Source organism: Bison bison, unplaced genomic scaffold (genome assembly GCF_000754665.1).
Source record: "Bison bison bison isolate TAMUID 2011002044 unplaced genomic scaffold, Bison_UMD1.0 scf7180017864066, whole genome shotgun sequence".
In the NCBI taxonomy this organism is placed as follows: Eukaryota; Metazoa; Chordata; class Mammalia; order Artiodactyla; family Bovidae; genus Bison; species Bison bison.
Window position 1 is genome coordinate 2,562,826 of NW_011494638.1, and position 15,203 is coordinate 2,578,028.

The window sequence follows — 15,203 nt, forward strand, 5'->3', positions numbered from 1 at the left end:
TCACATATTGCTGAAGCCTGGCTTGGACAATTTTGAGCATTACTTTACTGGTGTGTGAGATGAGTGCAATTGTGCGGTAGTTTGAGCACTCTTTGGCATTGCCTTTCTTTGGGATTGGAATGAAAACTAACCTTTTCCAGTTCTGTGGCCACTGCTGAGTTTTCCAAATATGCTGGCATATTGAGTGCAGCCCTTTCACAGCATCATCTTTCAGGATTTGAAATAGCTCAACTGGGATTCCATCACCTCCACTAGCTTTGTTCATAGTGATGCTTTCCAAGGCCCACTTGACTTCATATTCTAGGATGTCTGGCTCTAGGTGAATGATCACACTATCATGATTATCTGGATCGTGAAGATCTTTTTTGTACAGTTCTTCTGTGTATTCTTGCCACCTCTGCTTAATATCTTCTGCTTCTCTTAGGTCCATACCATTTCTGTCCTTTATCGAGCCCATCTTTGCATGAAATGTTCCCTTGGTATCTCTAATTTTTGAAGAGATCTCTAGTCTTTCCCATTCTGTTGTTTTCCTCTATTTCTTTGCATTGACCACTGAGGAAGGCTTTCTTGCTATAGCAAGAAGAGATAATTTCCCTCTTTGGTCAAGTTTATTGCTATTAATTTTATTAGCAATTTTTTTTTTTGGAACTAGTAACTAGCAAACACAAATGTAAACTTGTATTCATTTGATAATTTTTTTCACATTAGAAATCAATAAATCTAAATATTTTCTTGCATGTCTCATTTGGGGTAAAATTTTCATTATAATTCGCAGTAAACATTTATTAAGTGCTCACTGTGGGCCAGTGGCTGTACAAAGTATTTACATGTAAAGTTTCATTTAATCCTCATAACAGCCCCAGAGTCCCAAATTGCACAGTTATTATCATCCCCACTTGACAGATGAGGAAATTGAGTTTTAAAGAGATTACTCAGTGCTCCATTGGGTAAATTAGTTAAGTAACAGAAGAAATCAAGCCTCTGTCTTTTGAATTGCATTGAGGCTTAACCACTACATTATACTTCTCTGAATTGTGCACAGGAAATAGCCAGTACTGTGTTAAATTACAGAAAATAATCCTCTAACAAATATGCAAATGTATAGACTTCTTAGCCAGCTCAAAGAAAAGGCAGAAATCTTCAACTGTGGAGTGTGTTGGAAGAAAACAACTCTTCCATTTGGTTTGATACAGAGAAGACAGCACAGATATAGCATATACAATTTGATGCCATAGTGAGATTGTGTATTTGTATATCTATAAAGGAAATTTGAACACCGTGCAAAAATACAGTTATGGAAATATTATTTTGTGGCCCCTATAAATTAGAAACATAAAATCTTGCCAATGGTTACTCAGAAATTGATAAAAATCTCTTATAAGAAATACTCTATGTCTCTCCTCTGAGTTCTGATTTGCTGCTTTTATTGGTTGTATATAGTTGTGAATTTTTCTCCCCTTTTTCACTGAGTAGGTAGGAATAAAGAAGTTGTTTTGGAAACTATTAGCTTTGCAGATATTCTTGCCAGGGTACATCCTGGCTTGTAGAATTGTTTAAATTGGAGAGGAAATGTACATACTTATAAATAAATATATAAAAGTGTGTGTGTATATAAATGTACAAATACAGTAAGAAGACTGTATAAGCACAGTTAATATTATTTGTTAGTGAAGAGATGCTAGATGGAGAATTGTTTTCTAATGCCAGCCAAAACTGCTTAAGGAGAAAAAAAAATCATGTTATTTTCATCAGTACTGAACTATAAAGCAAATGTCAATAAAATTAGATAAGTTAAATCTTGTAGCAACAGTAAAATGATAGAATTTACAGTTTTACACAGTACAAAGGCACCAACGCTACACTAACTCTTAATATTGTGAGCTATAATTCAGTTTATAGTCACTGTAAACTTGTCTTTGCCCTTATCCTTCACACTTAATTAATCATTGCTAATTCTGCCTTGGGGCTTCCCTGGTGACTCAGTGGTAAAGAACCCAAGAATCTGCCTGCCAGTTCCGGAGACACGGGTTCAATCCCTGGGTCTGGAAGAACCCCTGGAGAAGGAAATGGCAATCCACTTCAGTATTCTTGCCTGGAGAATCCCATGGACAGAAAGAGCCTGGTGGGCTACAGTCCATGGGGTTGCCAAGGAGTCGGTCATGTTTTAGTGACAAAACAACAAATACAACAAAAGACTTTAGATGGAAGAGTACTGAACTGTGCCTTCAAAGAACAGAGAGTGTTTATGATCAGATGGAAGTTGAGGAAGAGAGTACAGATAGGAGAAAATGATCAGAAGACATGGGACATTAGATATGTTTAGAAATTATTTTGATATTTGGCAAAACTAATACAATTATGTAAAGTTTAAAAACAAAATAAAATTAGAAAAAAAAAAAAGAAATTATAAGTAGTCTCGGTGGCAAGAGCATGGAAGGTATTGGAGAGTAGAGACAGAAGTTATAGTGGGGGTCAGGTTGCCATTGGTCAGGCAAGTCACCTTAATGGGCTTAAATTTCTCTATGCTACTGAATGTGTGACAAGCAATTGATGGTTTTAAAGTAGTGATTTGAAATATTACAGCCTATGTTCATCAAAGGTAAATTAGGTGGTAGTATACAGTATGAATTTGAAGAATAAGAAATGAAGGTACATAACATATACTAACAGATTGCTTCAGCTTTTGAGTCAAGTATGACTTGAATTGGGGATGAGATGGTAGGAGCAGGGCAAGGATAAATTCTACAGCTACATCAAAGGAAGAATCCACAGGAGAGTAGAAAGAAGATGCTGTGGGTTGTGGCAGAGGTTGATGACCAAGTTTGCCATCTGGATTCAGGCAGGGTTGACTCATGAAGTATTTTATTTAACTAGGATTTCTGTGAAATGGAGCCAGAGAAGTGTTTCCAAATACACCAAAAATACTGTAGAGGGGTAGTAAAGTAAAATAAAAATATAGACTTTGAAAGAACCTGTGTAATTATTTAAGTAAATAAAGGATCTTTGAGTAATTTTTTTAGCACAAGGATATATTATTATTTCCATCGTTAATAGCAAGAAAACCAAGTTTGAAGCTGCCCTGTCATTATACACAATAAACAAAACTTCTAATGATATTTCAAACCCCAAAGATTGTCTTCTATATGGAAGCAGAGCTTGGCAAGTAAATCTTGAGATTTAAATTTGGACTGTTGCAGAAAATATAAAGTTAATCATTTGAACTGTAAATATTTTAAAGCAAAATCAATACATTTAAACAAAACAAAAGAGCTAGCTGTAAGGACATCATAAATGTTTGGGAATTTCTATTATTGTCATAAGAAAAAGAATGAAAAAATATGGTCAAGAAGCATAAGCTCTAGATCTGATTCTGTCATTGATTTATTTCATGTTTTAGAACATGTTTCTTGATACCTAATATCCCTAAGTGTAAAACGAATATAGTCAAAGTTATGTTTGTCTCTCTTCTAAGTATGAAAAAAAAAATGAATATTTGCTGCTTGTTTATTGGAGAGCTCATGAGCTTTGGAAAATCAGCTCAAGGCTCTAATTCTAACTACCAGCTCTTCATTTGTAAAATGAGAATAACAACAACCAAAATGAATTTTGTGAGCAATAAATGAATGTTATTTAGCTTTTTAAAATAATCACATAATATTTAGCAAAATTCCATTTGATTTTATTTCAGGATGAGTGTAAATGTTCATATTTTTTAAAATAATCATATTCAACTTCACAGGCCTATTTGAAGTAGAAAATGAAAGTTCTAATGCTTATGTATCATTTCTTGTGAAGAAAAGAAAAAAATAAAACCAAAATAAGACTCCCTTTACGAGGAGGAGGATTCCTCTACTCCGGCCACCTGGCCCTGAGACTGTACAATGTGACTGACTGGGTCCTTCTCTACCCCATCAAAACTGGGCCTCACTCCCAAGAGACACAAAGGCTTCAGGACATTTGATATAGAAGAGAAAAGCAGGAGTAACATTTGTTCCTATGTAGATTAGATGTTGGTACATAGTAGAAAACCTCAAGAGATGATTGATATTTGGTCTCTGTTGCAGAGTGCTCATTTAAAATGCTGAATTATGTGCAAACTGCATTTTACATAGAAATGTATCTCAAATAGTTCCCAATTGTGTTCTCTTCCATTAGAGGTCATTTCTATGTAAAACCATCAAAATTGCCTTTATAGGTCATGTCCATTTGACGGCCTCTAAACCCTTCAGTTCAGACGGTAAAGCATCTGCCTGCAATGCAGGAGACCTGGGTTCAGTTCCTGGGTCGGGAAGATCCCCTGGAGAAGGAAATGGCAACCCACTCCAGTATTCTTGCCTGGAGAATCCCATGGATGGAGGAGCCTGGGGGGCTACAGTCCACGGGGTGGCAAAGAGTCAGACATAACTGAGCAACTTCACTCACTCATTCACCCATGTCTTACAAATTGTTTGTAGTTGGGTGTATTTTTTCCAACTATTTTCTGTACATATAAGCATAGAAATTCATTTATAGTATTTATTTTTATTCTTTTTTTTTTTTTTTTTTACAAAATACAGGCTCATAATATGTATACTAATCTGTAATTTGCCTTGTTTGCTTAAAACTGCCTGACATTTATCTTTTCACGTCAGTACAGGCAGACCTATCTTGTTTTGTTTAATAGTTCCATATTGTTCTGTAGTTTTATATAACACCATGATGATGCATCCATGGAGAGGGAATTCTGAGCCACAGGAGAGAAGGGAGTGTAAATAACTAAAGTATTGGAATAACATAAAAACTGAAAACTTGTAGAGAATCAGGCTTTTGGAAATCAGATGCAGACAGGTCCTGGATTTTCTTTTCTTTCTTTTTTTTTTTTTTTTTGCTTGTTTTCTAGCCTGAAATGTACTTAGTAAAAAAAATTTTACTATTATTTTAATTGACATTTCTTTGAATATTAGAGTGGTAAGACTCTCTTATCTATGTTTGCTAGGTTTTTGTGAGTTTTTTTTTTTTCCTTTTTAGATTGTCCATTAATCACAGCCATTTTTCTAATATTTATCTTTTTCCTCAGATTTATAACAATTCTTATATTAGTAGTATTATCCCTTTGCCTTTTATATATCAAGTGTATATTTTTCTAGTATGTTGTTTTTATTTTAAATGGTAGTTTGGTTTTGGTTTAGGTTTTTGTTAAATCCTCAACAGTAATAATGAGAACCCTTAAACCTTAGTTTCACAAGAATGAAAATCAAATTTGACATTGCTTATGCAACTGAGAAAATCCTGACACAAATAGCTTATTTTTAGATTCTCCATTTGGAAGTTATCTGATTAAAAAGTCTAGATTAAAGGAAAATATTTTAAAAGTCGCTTTGAGAATCTTTTCTTATGGTAATTACAACCATTAACTGGGGTTGCATAGCTTATCTCTTCCACCAATTAATCTTTATCCTCCTTGAAAAGTACATACAAATCTTACTTTCTTCAAGTAACCTCTGTGAATGATTGCACCAGATATTCTTCTGCATCATATACTCTTAGCTTTATTGTGTTGAGTAATTTCTACTTAGTGCTGTACTATGTGCCTTTCCATTGTGATCCATGTTTTCTTTCTTTAACCAAAATATAGTTAATTTACAATATAGTGTTGCTTTCTGGTGTACAGCAGAATACTTGTTATATATATATATATTTTTTTATAAATATATAAAATTTTCAGATTCTTTTCCTTTATTGAATATAGTTCCCTGTGCTATATGGTAGTAGTCCTTGATGTTTATTTTATGCATAGTAGTGATCCTTGTTTCTTAAGATCACATCAACCCAAGTGTAGACAGCAGAATATAAAAACCAGTCACTCAGGATATCTTTGGCTCTTCTTGCCCTGGCTCACTGGTCTAGCTCCTCTGCATCCTTTCAGCTACAGTTGCTGATCCGCATTCTCCTTTTCTGTTTACGATCCATCTTCCTATTCCTCATGTTGCTCTTCTTTGATATCATGGCAGTCACCATCAGTCACAGCATACATCAAGTTTCCTGTCACTATTGCTGCTTGATAACAGAAGTTCTGAATCCTCTCTTGCCAAACTTGTTCAAACTGCTGCTTCCCATCTCTATACAGGCTGCAGAGTGACCCTCCATTGAAAATAAGCTGCTCTCACAGCCCCTAAGCACCAGTAAGGAGGAGTTTTCTCCAAACTCTTGGTTTTCCAGAACTACTTTTTTTTTTTTTTAACTTTACAATATTGTATTAGTTTTGCCAAATATCAAAATGAATCCGCCACAGGTATACATGTGTTCTCCATCCTGAACCCTCCTCCCTCCCCATACCCTCCCTCTGGGTCGTCCCAGTGCACCAGCCCCAAGCATCCAGTATCGTGCATCGAACCTGGACTGGCGACTCGTTTCATACATGATATTATACATGTTTCAATGCCATTCTCCCAAATCTCTCCATCCTCTCCCTCTCCCACAGAGTCCATAAGACTGTTCTATACATCAGTGTCTCTTTTGCTGTCTCGTACACAGGGTTATTGTTACCATCTTTCTAAATTCCATATATATGCAGTAGTATACTGTATTGGTGTTTTTCTTTCTGGCTTACTTCACTCTGTATAATAGGCTCCAGTTTCATCCACCTCATTAGAACTGATTAAAATGTACTCTTTTTAATGGCTGAGTAATACTCCATTGTGTATATGTACCACTGCTTTCTTATCCATTCTTCTGCTGATGGACATCTAGGTTGCTTCCATGTCCTGGCTATTGTAAACAGTGCTGCGATGAACATTGGGGTACACATGTTTCTTTCCCTTCTGGTTTCCTCAGTGTGTATGCCCAGCAGTGGGATTGCTGGATCATAAGGCAGTTCTATTTCCAGTTTTTTAAGGAATCTCCACACTGTTCTCCATAGTGGCTGTACTAGTTTGCATTCCCACCAACAGTGTAAGAGGGTTCCCTTTTCTCCACACCCTCTCCAGCATTTATTGCTTATAGACGTTTGGATTGCAGCCATTCTGACTGGCGTGAAATGGTACCTCATAGTGGTTTTGATTTGCATTTCTCTGATAATGAGTGATGTTGAGCATTTTTTCGTGTTTGTTAGCCATCTGTATGTCTTCTTTGGAGAAATGTCTATTTAGTTCTTTGGCCCATTTTTTGATTGGGTCATTTATTTTTCTGGAGTTGAGCTGTAGGAGTTGCTTGTATATTTTTGAGATTAGTTGTTTGTCAGTTGCTTCATTTGCTATTATTTTCTCCCATTCTGAAGGCTGCCTTTTCACCTTGCTTGTAGTTTCCTTTGTTGTGCAGAAGCTTTTAAGTTTAATTAGGTCCCATTTGTTTATTTTTGCTTTTATTTCCAATATTCTGGGAGGTGGGTCATAGAGGATCCTGCTGTGATGTATGTCAGAGAGTGTTTTGCCTATGTTCTCCTCTAGGAGTTTTATAGTTTCTGGTCTTACGTTTAGATCTTTAATCCATTTTGAGTTTATTTTTGTGTATGGTGTTAGAAAGTGTTCTAGTTTCATTCTTTTACAAGTGGTCAGCCAGTTTTTCCAGCACCACTTGTTAAAGAGATTGTACTTAATCCATTGTATGTTCTTGCCTCCTTTGTCAAAGATATGGTGTCCATATGTGCATGGATTTATCTCTGGGCTTTCTATTTTGTTCCATTTATCTATATTTCTGTCTTTGCACCAGTACCATACTGTCTTGATGACTTTTTTCCACAACCAGCTCAACCTTCTCAGGCTTTAGCTTCTTTGAGGGACTTATCAAATGCATGTGTGTGTCTGTGTGTGTGTGTCTGTGTGTGTGTATACAAACATGATATGTGTGTGTGTGTACACAAACATGATGTGTGTGTGTGTATATATATGTGTATATATATATATATATATATATAATGTAATATATATATTTGTCTTTACTGCCATCTCTACACTACATTGTAAACTTCTGAGGGGCAAGGATTGTGTGTTTTATTTAGTACTTAGCCTTCAATTAATAGTGACTTATTAACTAATGTTACTTATTAAATGCTAAACATGTTAACACTCATTTTTATTATATTACCTCTTATTTTACTGTTATAAAATTTTTATATTTTTTTCTAAAATAAGATATTACAAACTTGATTGAAGGTTTATTTGTACATATGCCTCCTTAAATTCAATTCCCTTCTCTACTTGCCCAAACCTAACTATTAGAATGTTTTATCCCCATGAATTTCTTTGTATCTTTATGATAGATTCATGCACATTGTTACATGTATCAGTTTTTTATTCTTCTTTATTGCTTAGTGGATTCAATTTTATGAATCTAGCTCAGTTTATTTATCTATTCACCGACTGAAATAATGACTTTCAACATATATAGTTTTTGTAAAAATATGTTTCATTTCTCTTGGATAAATGCCTGGAGTTGGACTGTTGATAAGTGTATATTTAACTTGATTGGCAAACTGCTTTCCAAAGGGACTGTCATATTTTGCATTCTTAGCAGCATTATATCAGAATTCAAACTTTTCTGTGTCTGTACACTTTCACCAGCCCTTGATATTGTCAGGTGTTGTTTTGTTTCGTTTTATTTTGAACTGTTTTAGTAGACATGTAGTGATATATTATAATTTTAATTTGAAAGTACCTAGTGACTAATTGGAGAAGGCAATGGCAACCCACTCCAGTATTCTTGCCTGGAGAATCCCAGGGATGGGGGAGCCTGGTGGGCTGCCATCTATGGGGTCGCACAGAGTCGGACACAACTGAAGCGACTTAGCAGCAGCAGCAGCACAGTGACTAATTATGTTGAGCATATTTTCATGTGCTTATTTTTCCATCTAATTATATTCTTTGCTCAATCATCATTCAGATCACTTGCCCATTTTTTGTTGGGTAATTTTTTTTCTTATTATTGGGATTTGAAAGTACTTTGTATATTCCAGATATGTCCTTTATCAGATATGTGTTCTGCAGGTCAATTGCCTTTCTTTTCGTTTTGTCAACAGTATCTTTAGAAAAAGCAGGTTTTAATTTTCATAAAGTTCAATATATCAGTATTTTATGGTTTGCACTTTTTGTGCCAAATCTAAGTAACCATTGCCTGATCCTAGATCATAAAATTTTCTGTGTTTTCTTTTAGAAAATCTTTAGGTTTTATATTTAGTTCTCTGATTCATTTTGAGTCTTTTTTTTTTTTTCTTGTATGTTGTGAAGTTTGGGTCGAGGTTTACTTTTTTTTTTTTTTGCATAGGGATATTTAACTACTCTAGCAGACATATTGCAAAGACTACCTTTTCTCCATTGAATTAATATAGCATTTTATTTAAAATTAATTGACCTTGAAGATATAGTATCTTAATTACTATAGTTTCATTGTAAGCTATAAAGATAGGTGATGTAAAACCTTCAGCTATTTTAATAAACACCATTTTTGCTCTTCTATTTCTTTTGCTTTACCATGTAAATTTTAGAATGGACTTGTCAATTTCCACAGAAAAAAATCTGCTAGAATTCTGCGTGAGATTGCATTGAATCTGTAAATCAGCTTGGGAGAATTAATATTCTGACATTAAGTATATCGGTTCATGAATACAGTGTATTTCTCCATTTATTTAGGTCTTATTTGATGTTTCTCCTCAGTACTTTGCAGTTTTCTTTATATAAATCTTGTACATATATATTCTTAGATTTATACCTAAGTATTTAATATATTTTGGTGCTATTGTAAGGAGAAGGCAATGGCACCACACTCCAGTACTCTTGCCTGGAAAATCCCATGGATGGAGGAGCCTGGTGGGCTGCAGTCCATGGGGTCGCTAAGAGTCGGACAGGACTGAGCAACTTCACTTTCACTTTTTACTTTCATGCATTGGAGAAGGAAATGGCAACCCGCTCCGGTGTTCTTGCCTGGAGAATCCCAGGGACGGGGGAGCCTGGTGGGCTGCCGTCTATGGGGTTGCACAGAGTCGGACACAACTGAAGCGACTTAGCAGCAGCAGCAGCAGCTATTGTAAATGATACTCTTATTTTCATTTCAATTTTCAATAGTTCATTGCTAGAATATAGAAATACAGTGATTTTTGTATCTGACTTTGTATTCTGTAACCTTGCTGAACTTATTTAGTAACTATTTTTAGTATTTTGAGGATTTAGATTGTTTTCCTCCAAATAGAGTGTTTCTTCCTTTGCTATCTATATACCTCTTTTATTGTTCTTTTTCTTGACTGTGTGCAATCTTTAGGAGCTCCAGTACAATGTTCTGTAGGAAGAGAGAGTAAAAACCATTGCCTTGATCCTTTTATTATTGTGATGTTAGCTGTAGGTTTTTTGTAGATTCTTTTTATAAGGTTAAGGAAATTTCCTTTAATTCCTAGTTTTCATAGTTTTTGTTTTTTGTTTTGTTTTTAAGCATGAACAAATGTTGAAGTTTGCCAAATATGTTTTACTCATCTATTGAGATGATAAACCTTTTCTCTTTAGTCTGTTCATAGGATACATTACATTGATTCATTTTTCAGTGTTGAACCCATGCTGCACTTCTGGGACAAGTTTCTTGGTCATGATGTATTATCCATGTATATATTGCAAGATTGAATTTGTCACTTGTTTTTGAGGATTTGCACATCAATTTTATGAGAGAGAATGTGATTTAGTTTACTTTTTTGTACAGTGTCTTTGTTTTTTGCATCAGACCACCATACACTTAATTAATACATTCTTTTTTCTGGATTCAAAAAAATTAATGTAATAAATTTTCTCATTTTATGAGCTTAATCACTCTAATTACACATTTATAGTTTTGTTGCTGTGTATATATTACATAAAAATTAACATACTACAAATTGTGGGATGCCTATAGCTATCCACAAATGAAACCTTTTGAAATAAATTACTTGTTTAAGGTTATTTTTATATTAATAGAGTAAAATTTATTGTTGAAAACTAATTTTGTGTATATGTAGGTTGTATTAATTTTTTGATCATAGGAAGTGTTCTGAGTTTAAGTACTTCATAAATATGCATCTACATTTAAGTTTTAAAGTATCAGTTGAAATTATTAGATAAATTGATAGATGGAAGTTGGAAAGAACATTTGATAAAACATACTTTCCTTTGGTGAAGTAGTATGTAGGAACCATGGTCTTTTCTTTGTTGAGGTTATCCTGAGGTCATATTTAAGTAACTCTTTATATCCCATTCAGGATCATATTTATTTATTTTTTCTTTTTTTGATTTAAACTTAAAGATATAAATGAATGTGAGAGCTGCTTTTGTTACTTTACATATATATGTGTGTGTGTGTGTGTGTGTGTGTGTATACACACACATCCTTATATATATATACACATACATTATTATGCATTATGTATGTATTATACATTAGATATTAATATTATATATTATGTATGTGTATGTGTATATTTATTATATATGAGTGTATATATGTATATGTAATGTATATGTATTATAGTTTGTTTATATGTATACAGATATATGTGTATGTATTTTAAAATAATATGCATAAAATTTAAAATATATGTACTTATCAGAACAGTACATACTTTTGTATGTACTAGCAAGGGCCCAGTGTTTATAATGAATGAAATTATTTTCACTGGGCTTACATTACTTTGAGCCTTATCATGAGATTGAAAATACATACAAACAAAATTCATATTCAGCAGCAGTAGGAACATTGTCTTTGGCTTAAGCTTGTTTGATCTAAAAAACACAGCCTGCCTGGTAATTCTGAAATCCTGACTAATGAGGTCTACCATGGACCATTTCACCAGAGAAGTAAAGAATCTCGATGAAATAATTTACTTTAAGCAAATATAGAATAGAAGCTACAGTCCATGTGGTCACAAAAATTTGGACACAACTGAATGACTAAGCACAGCACAGAATGGAAGCATTCAAGTTTGCTTCAAGAAAAATGGCTGTTGTGATAAAGACCACACTCATGTGTAACTTTTTTCCATACCGTTGAAATTGAGAAATCTCATAAGTAAAAATATTTATACTATATAATAATGATTGTGATATATATGTAATATAAAGTGTATTCTTTTCTCAGTCACATGTTTTTTCTTTTTGATCTACTAACGTATGTGTTTGGTTTTAGGTTTCCTCAAGAGCTGAACATGGGAAAAATAAGTGCTGAAATTATGTGGACCCTTTTTGCTCAGGATATGAAATATGCACTAGAAGGTAATTACAAATATTTAAACTTATTAGAATATGCATTTTAGTTAAATTTTGATTTTGTGTTCTTGGTTTTAAATGTGAAGAATTGATGCATCAAAACATTGATTGTTGTGATCAGTTTAGTTCTAAAACTTATTTCCACATTGTAGAAAGATAATGATCACAAAGTATTTAAAACTACTGAAGAGATACATATATTTTTAATCAAATGGTTTCAGTTGCAGAATAATAGTGAGTATTTAATTTGTAGAATAAGGTTTAGATGCAGGAATATTTTATGGCATAAATCAGATCACGTCAAGAGGATGGATGAGTGATATTTGTTCAGATATTTGTCTTCATAGACTTGGAAATGGTGTCTTAGAATGGGCAGGTTAAAATCTGGCCAAAGCTGGTACAAGGACAATGACAGGACGCTTCACCAGAAATTCCACTTTCAATATACACAAATCACAGAATGTAAAGCGAGGAAGATACAGCTCTCAGCCGAAAAACTGTAAGTTTCTTTGAGCACCCAACATTGTGTTTACAGGTGAAGATAGAATGTTTAACCAGCCTGGGGTTCCTGCTCTCTAGGAACTTAAAATCTTGTAGAAAGTTTTCTTTGCACTTATTCAATGTATATTAAGGCCCTAGATGCTAAATACCCAGACTGCACTCAGTATGGAAGATACAACAGTGAACAGGCTGGCCATGGTCCCTGCCCTAGACAATATTATGGAGGACAGCTGCAAATATGCAAACGGTCACCATGTGGGATAATCAGGTGTTGGAGAAGACTCTTGAGAGTCCCTTGGACTGCAAGGAGATCCAACCAGTCCATCCTAAAGGAAATCAGTCCTGAATATTCTTTGGAAAATTGGACTGATGCTGAAGCTGGAACTCCTATACTTTGGCTACCTGATGTGAAGAACCAACTCATTTGAAAAGACCCTGATGCTGGAAAGGACTGAAGGCAGGAGGAGAAAGGGACAACAGAGGATGAGATGGTTGGAGAGCATCACCAACTCCATGGACATGAGTTTGAGTGAACTCTGGGAGTTTGTGATGGACAGGGAAGCCTGGTGTGCTGGAGTCCATTGAGTTGCAAAGAGTTGGACATAACTGAGCACCTGAACTGAAAGATGATGGGCTATCTAGAGGTGAAACTCTGAAGTCAGACTTGGGACAGGGGGTGAGGCAGGTTTTCTAGAGGAACCTCCTCTGAGGAAGTGTTGTCTTGACAAAGAACTAAAGTTATATGTAGGAGTTCACTTTGGGAAGAGATGAACAGGAAGCATCTCTGTCTCTTTCTGGTCGAGGACAGTGCATTAGCAAGTAGAGTGAGCACAAGGTGTATTTGAGAAGAGAATTTAGCTGATTCTGTGAGCAAGAAGTAGCAAGAAATGAGGCTGGAGGAATTGGCAGGGACCAGCATGCAGTGCCTTTTGGGCCACAGTGAGGAGTTTAACTCTCTGCTAACAGAAATAAGAGCCCATAGAGAACTTCAGGAGGGACGTGTCCTGTTCACACAGGAACTAAGAACAGACATCAGCATGGCAGATGGATTGGTAGAGTGGGTGCTCACTGTGCCACTGTTTTGCTGCTGTTGTTGTTGTTTGTTTGTTTTTAGTGTTACTAAAATGTAAGCTTGCTACTAGGCCACACAGAGGACACATACAGTACTTTTCCTTATTCAAAAAAGAAGGTACACGATAGATTTTAATACCTGGTTTTCTGGTAAAATCTAATTAAATAAATTAGGGTTTATCCTTAAACTTACACCACAACTTGCTCCAAGATGCAAACTCCTTTTTCTGCAGTGAAGCATTCCTTCTCTATTGTATTAATCAATCCTGCTTTCTCTACCTCTGCCTCCTCTCAAACACATCCTTTTATACCACTCTGTTTTGGTTGTCTCTTTGGGACCCAAAAGGCATCTTAAGCATCTTAAATCAGACAGTAACCACCAGTCCACTAGACCAGTAAGTTTCTTCAGATAGCATTTACTCCCCTAGTCCTATCCCTGACACGTTACCACCCTCCTGATTGCCTATTCAGTTCAGTCCAGTCGCTCAGTCGTGCTGGACTCTTTGCGACTCCATGGACTGCAGCACTTCAATGTAGAATTCTTAATCTCCTCTGTCAAACCCTGCTTCTTTCCCTTGCCTCATGATTAAAACTACTGGCACCACCATTCATCCAGTTACTTAAATCAAACGCAAAGAATTATCATGGATTCCTTTACTTTCCTCACACACTTGAAGCTTATTCCTGCCTTCAGGCTTTTTTTGCTAGCTGGTCTAATGCCTGAATTTCTCTTCCCACCACTCTTCTCCAGCAGCCCTGTGGGGCTCAATTTAATGGCACTTGCTCAAAATCTAAAGTAACCTCCATGAATAGCCTTATTTTAACCCTCTGCCTAGAAACTAATTATTATCCAATTTAGTTACTTAGGCTTACTTCTTATCTGTCTTCTGTACCACCATGTATATTTTTTTGTCTGTGATTTTTATCAACATATCTGTATTGCCTAGAATGATATCTAGTACATAGAACCTACTTAATCTCTATGTGTTGAGGCAATGAAGACTTTATCAGGTAATGCCAGCTCAGTGGAGTAGTGGGTAGGGGAAACTTCCATTTGTGATCGTTTTCTGTGTGATGTTGGGTATGTTCTGAGATGGCAACACCTTTGTGTTTCATTGTCCTCACCTACAAAATGAAAAGTTCACACTGAATCAGAGGCTGGGCAGTGGGCGGTGGGGATCCTGCCCACACTTCACAGGAACTTGACTCTTTGGAACTGTTCCACAGTGGCTCTGCCACCAGGGCATGTTTTGTTTGGGCAGGGCCTCTATCTTTGCTTACATAACAACATTAGTGCAACTATTGGATATTTTATTTTACATTACCTTTGCTTTAAAAAAATAAGTAGTAATTTTAGTCAGCAAAGTAAAATATTTATGTTAGGAAAGTAAATCTCAAAAATTCAATGTTTACTTGAAACAACAATGAAATTAGGGATGC

General features: G+C 35.3%; 1 protein-coding gene across 1 annotated transcript in view; it reads left to right on the forward strand.

Moving 5' to 3' along the window:
- Window positions 1–15,203, forward strand: part of UNC13C (unc-13 homolog C (C. elegans)) — a 673,935-nt gene that overhangs the window by 463,344 nt on the left and 195,388 nt on the right. Inside the window, exon 20 of the mRNA XM_010836764.1 lies at window positions 12,112–12,197. Coding sequence (XP_010835066.1) covers window positions 12,112–12,197 — 86 coding nt within the window. The remainder of the gene's footprint in view (window positions 1–12,111; window positions 12,198–15,203) is intronic.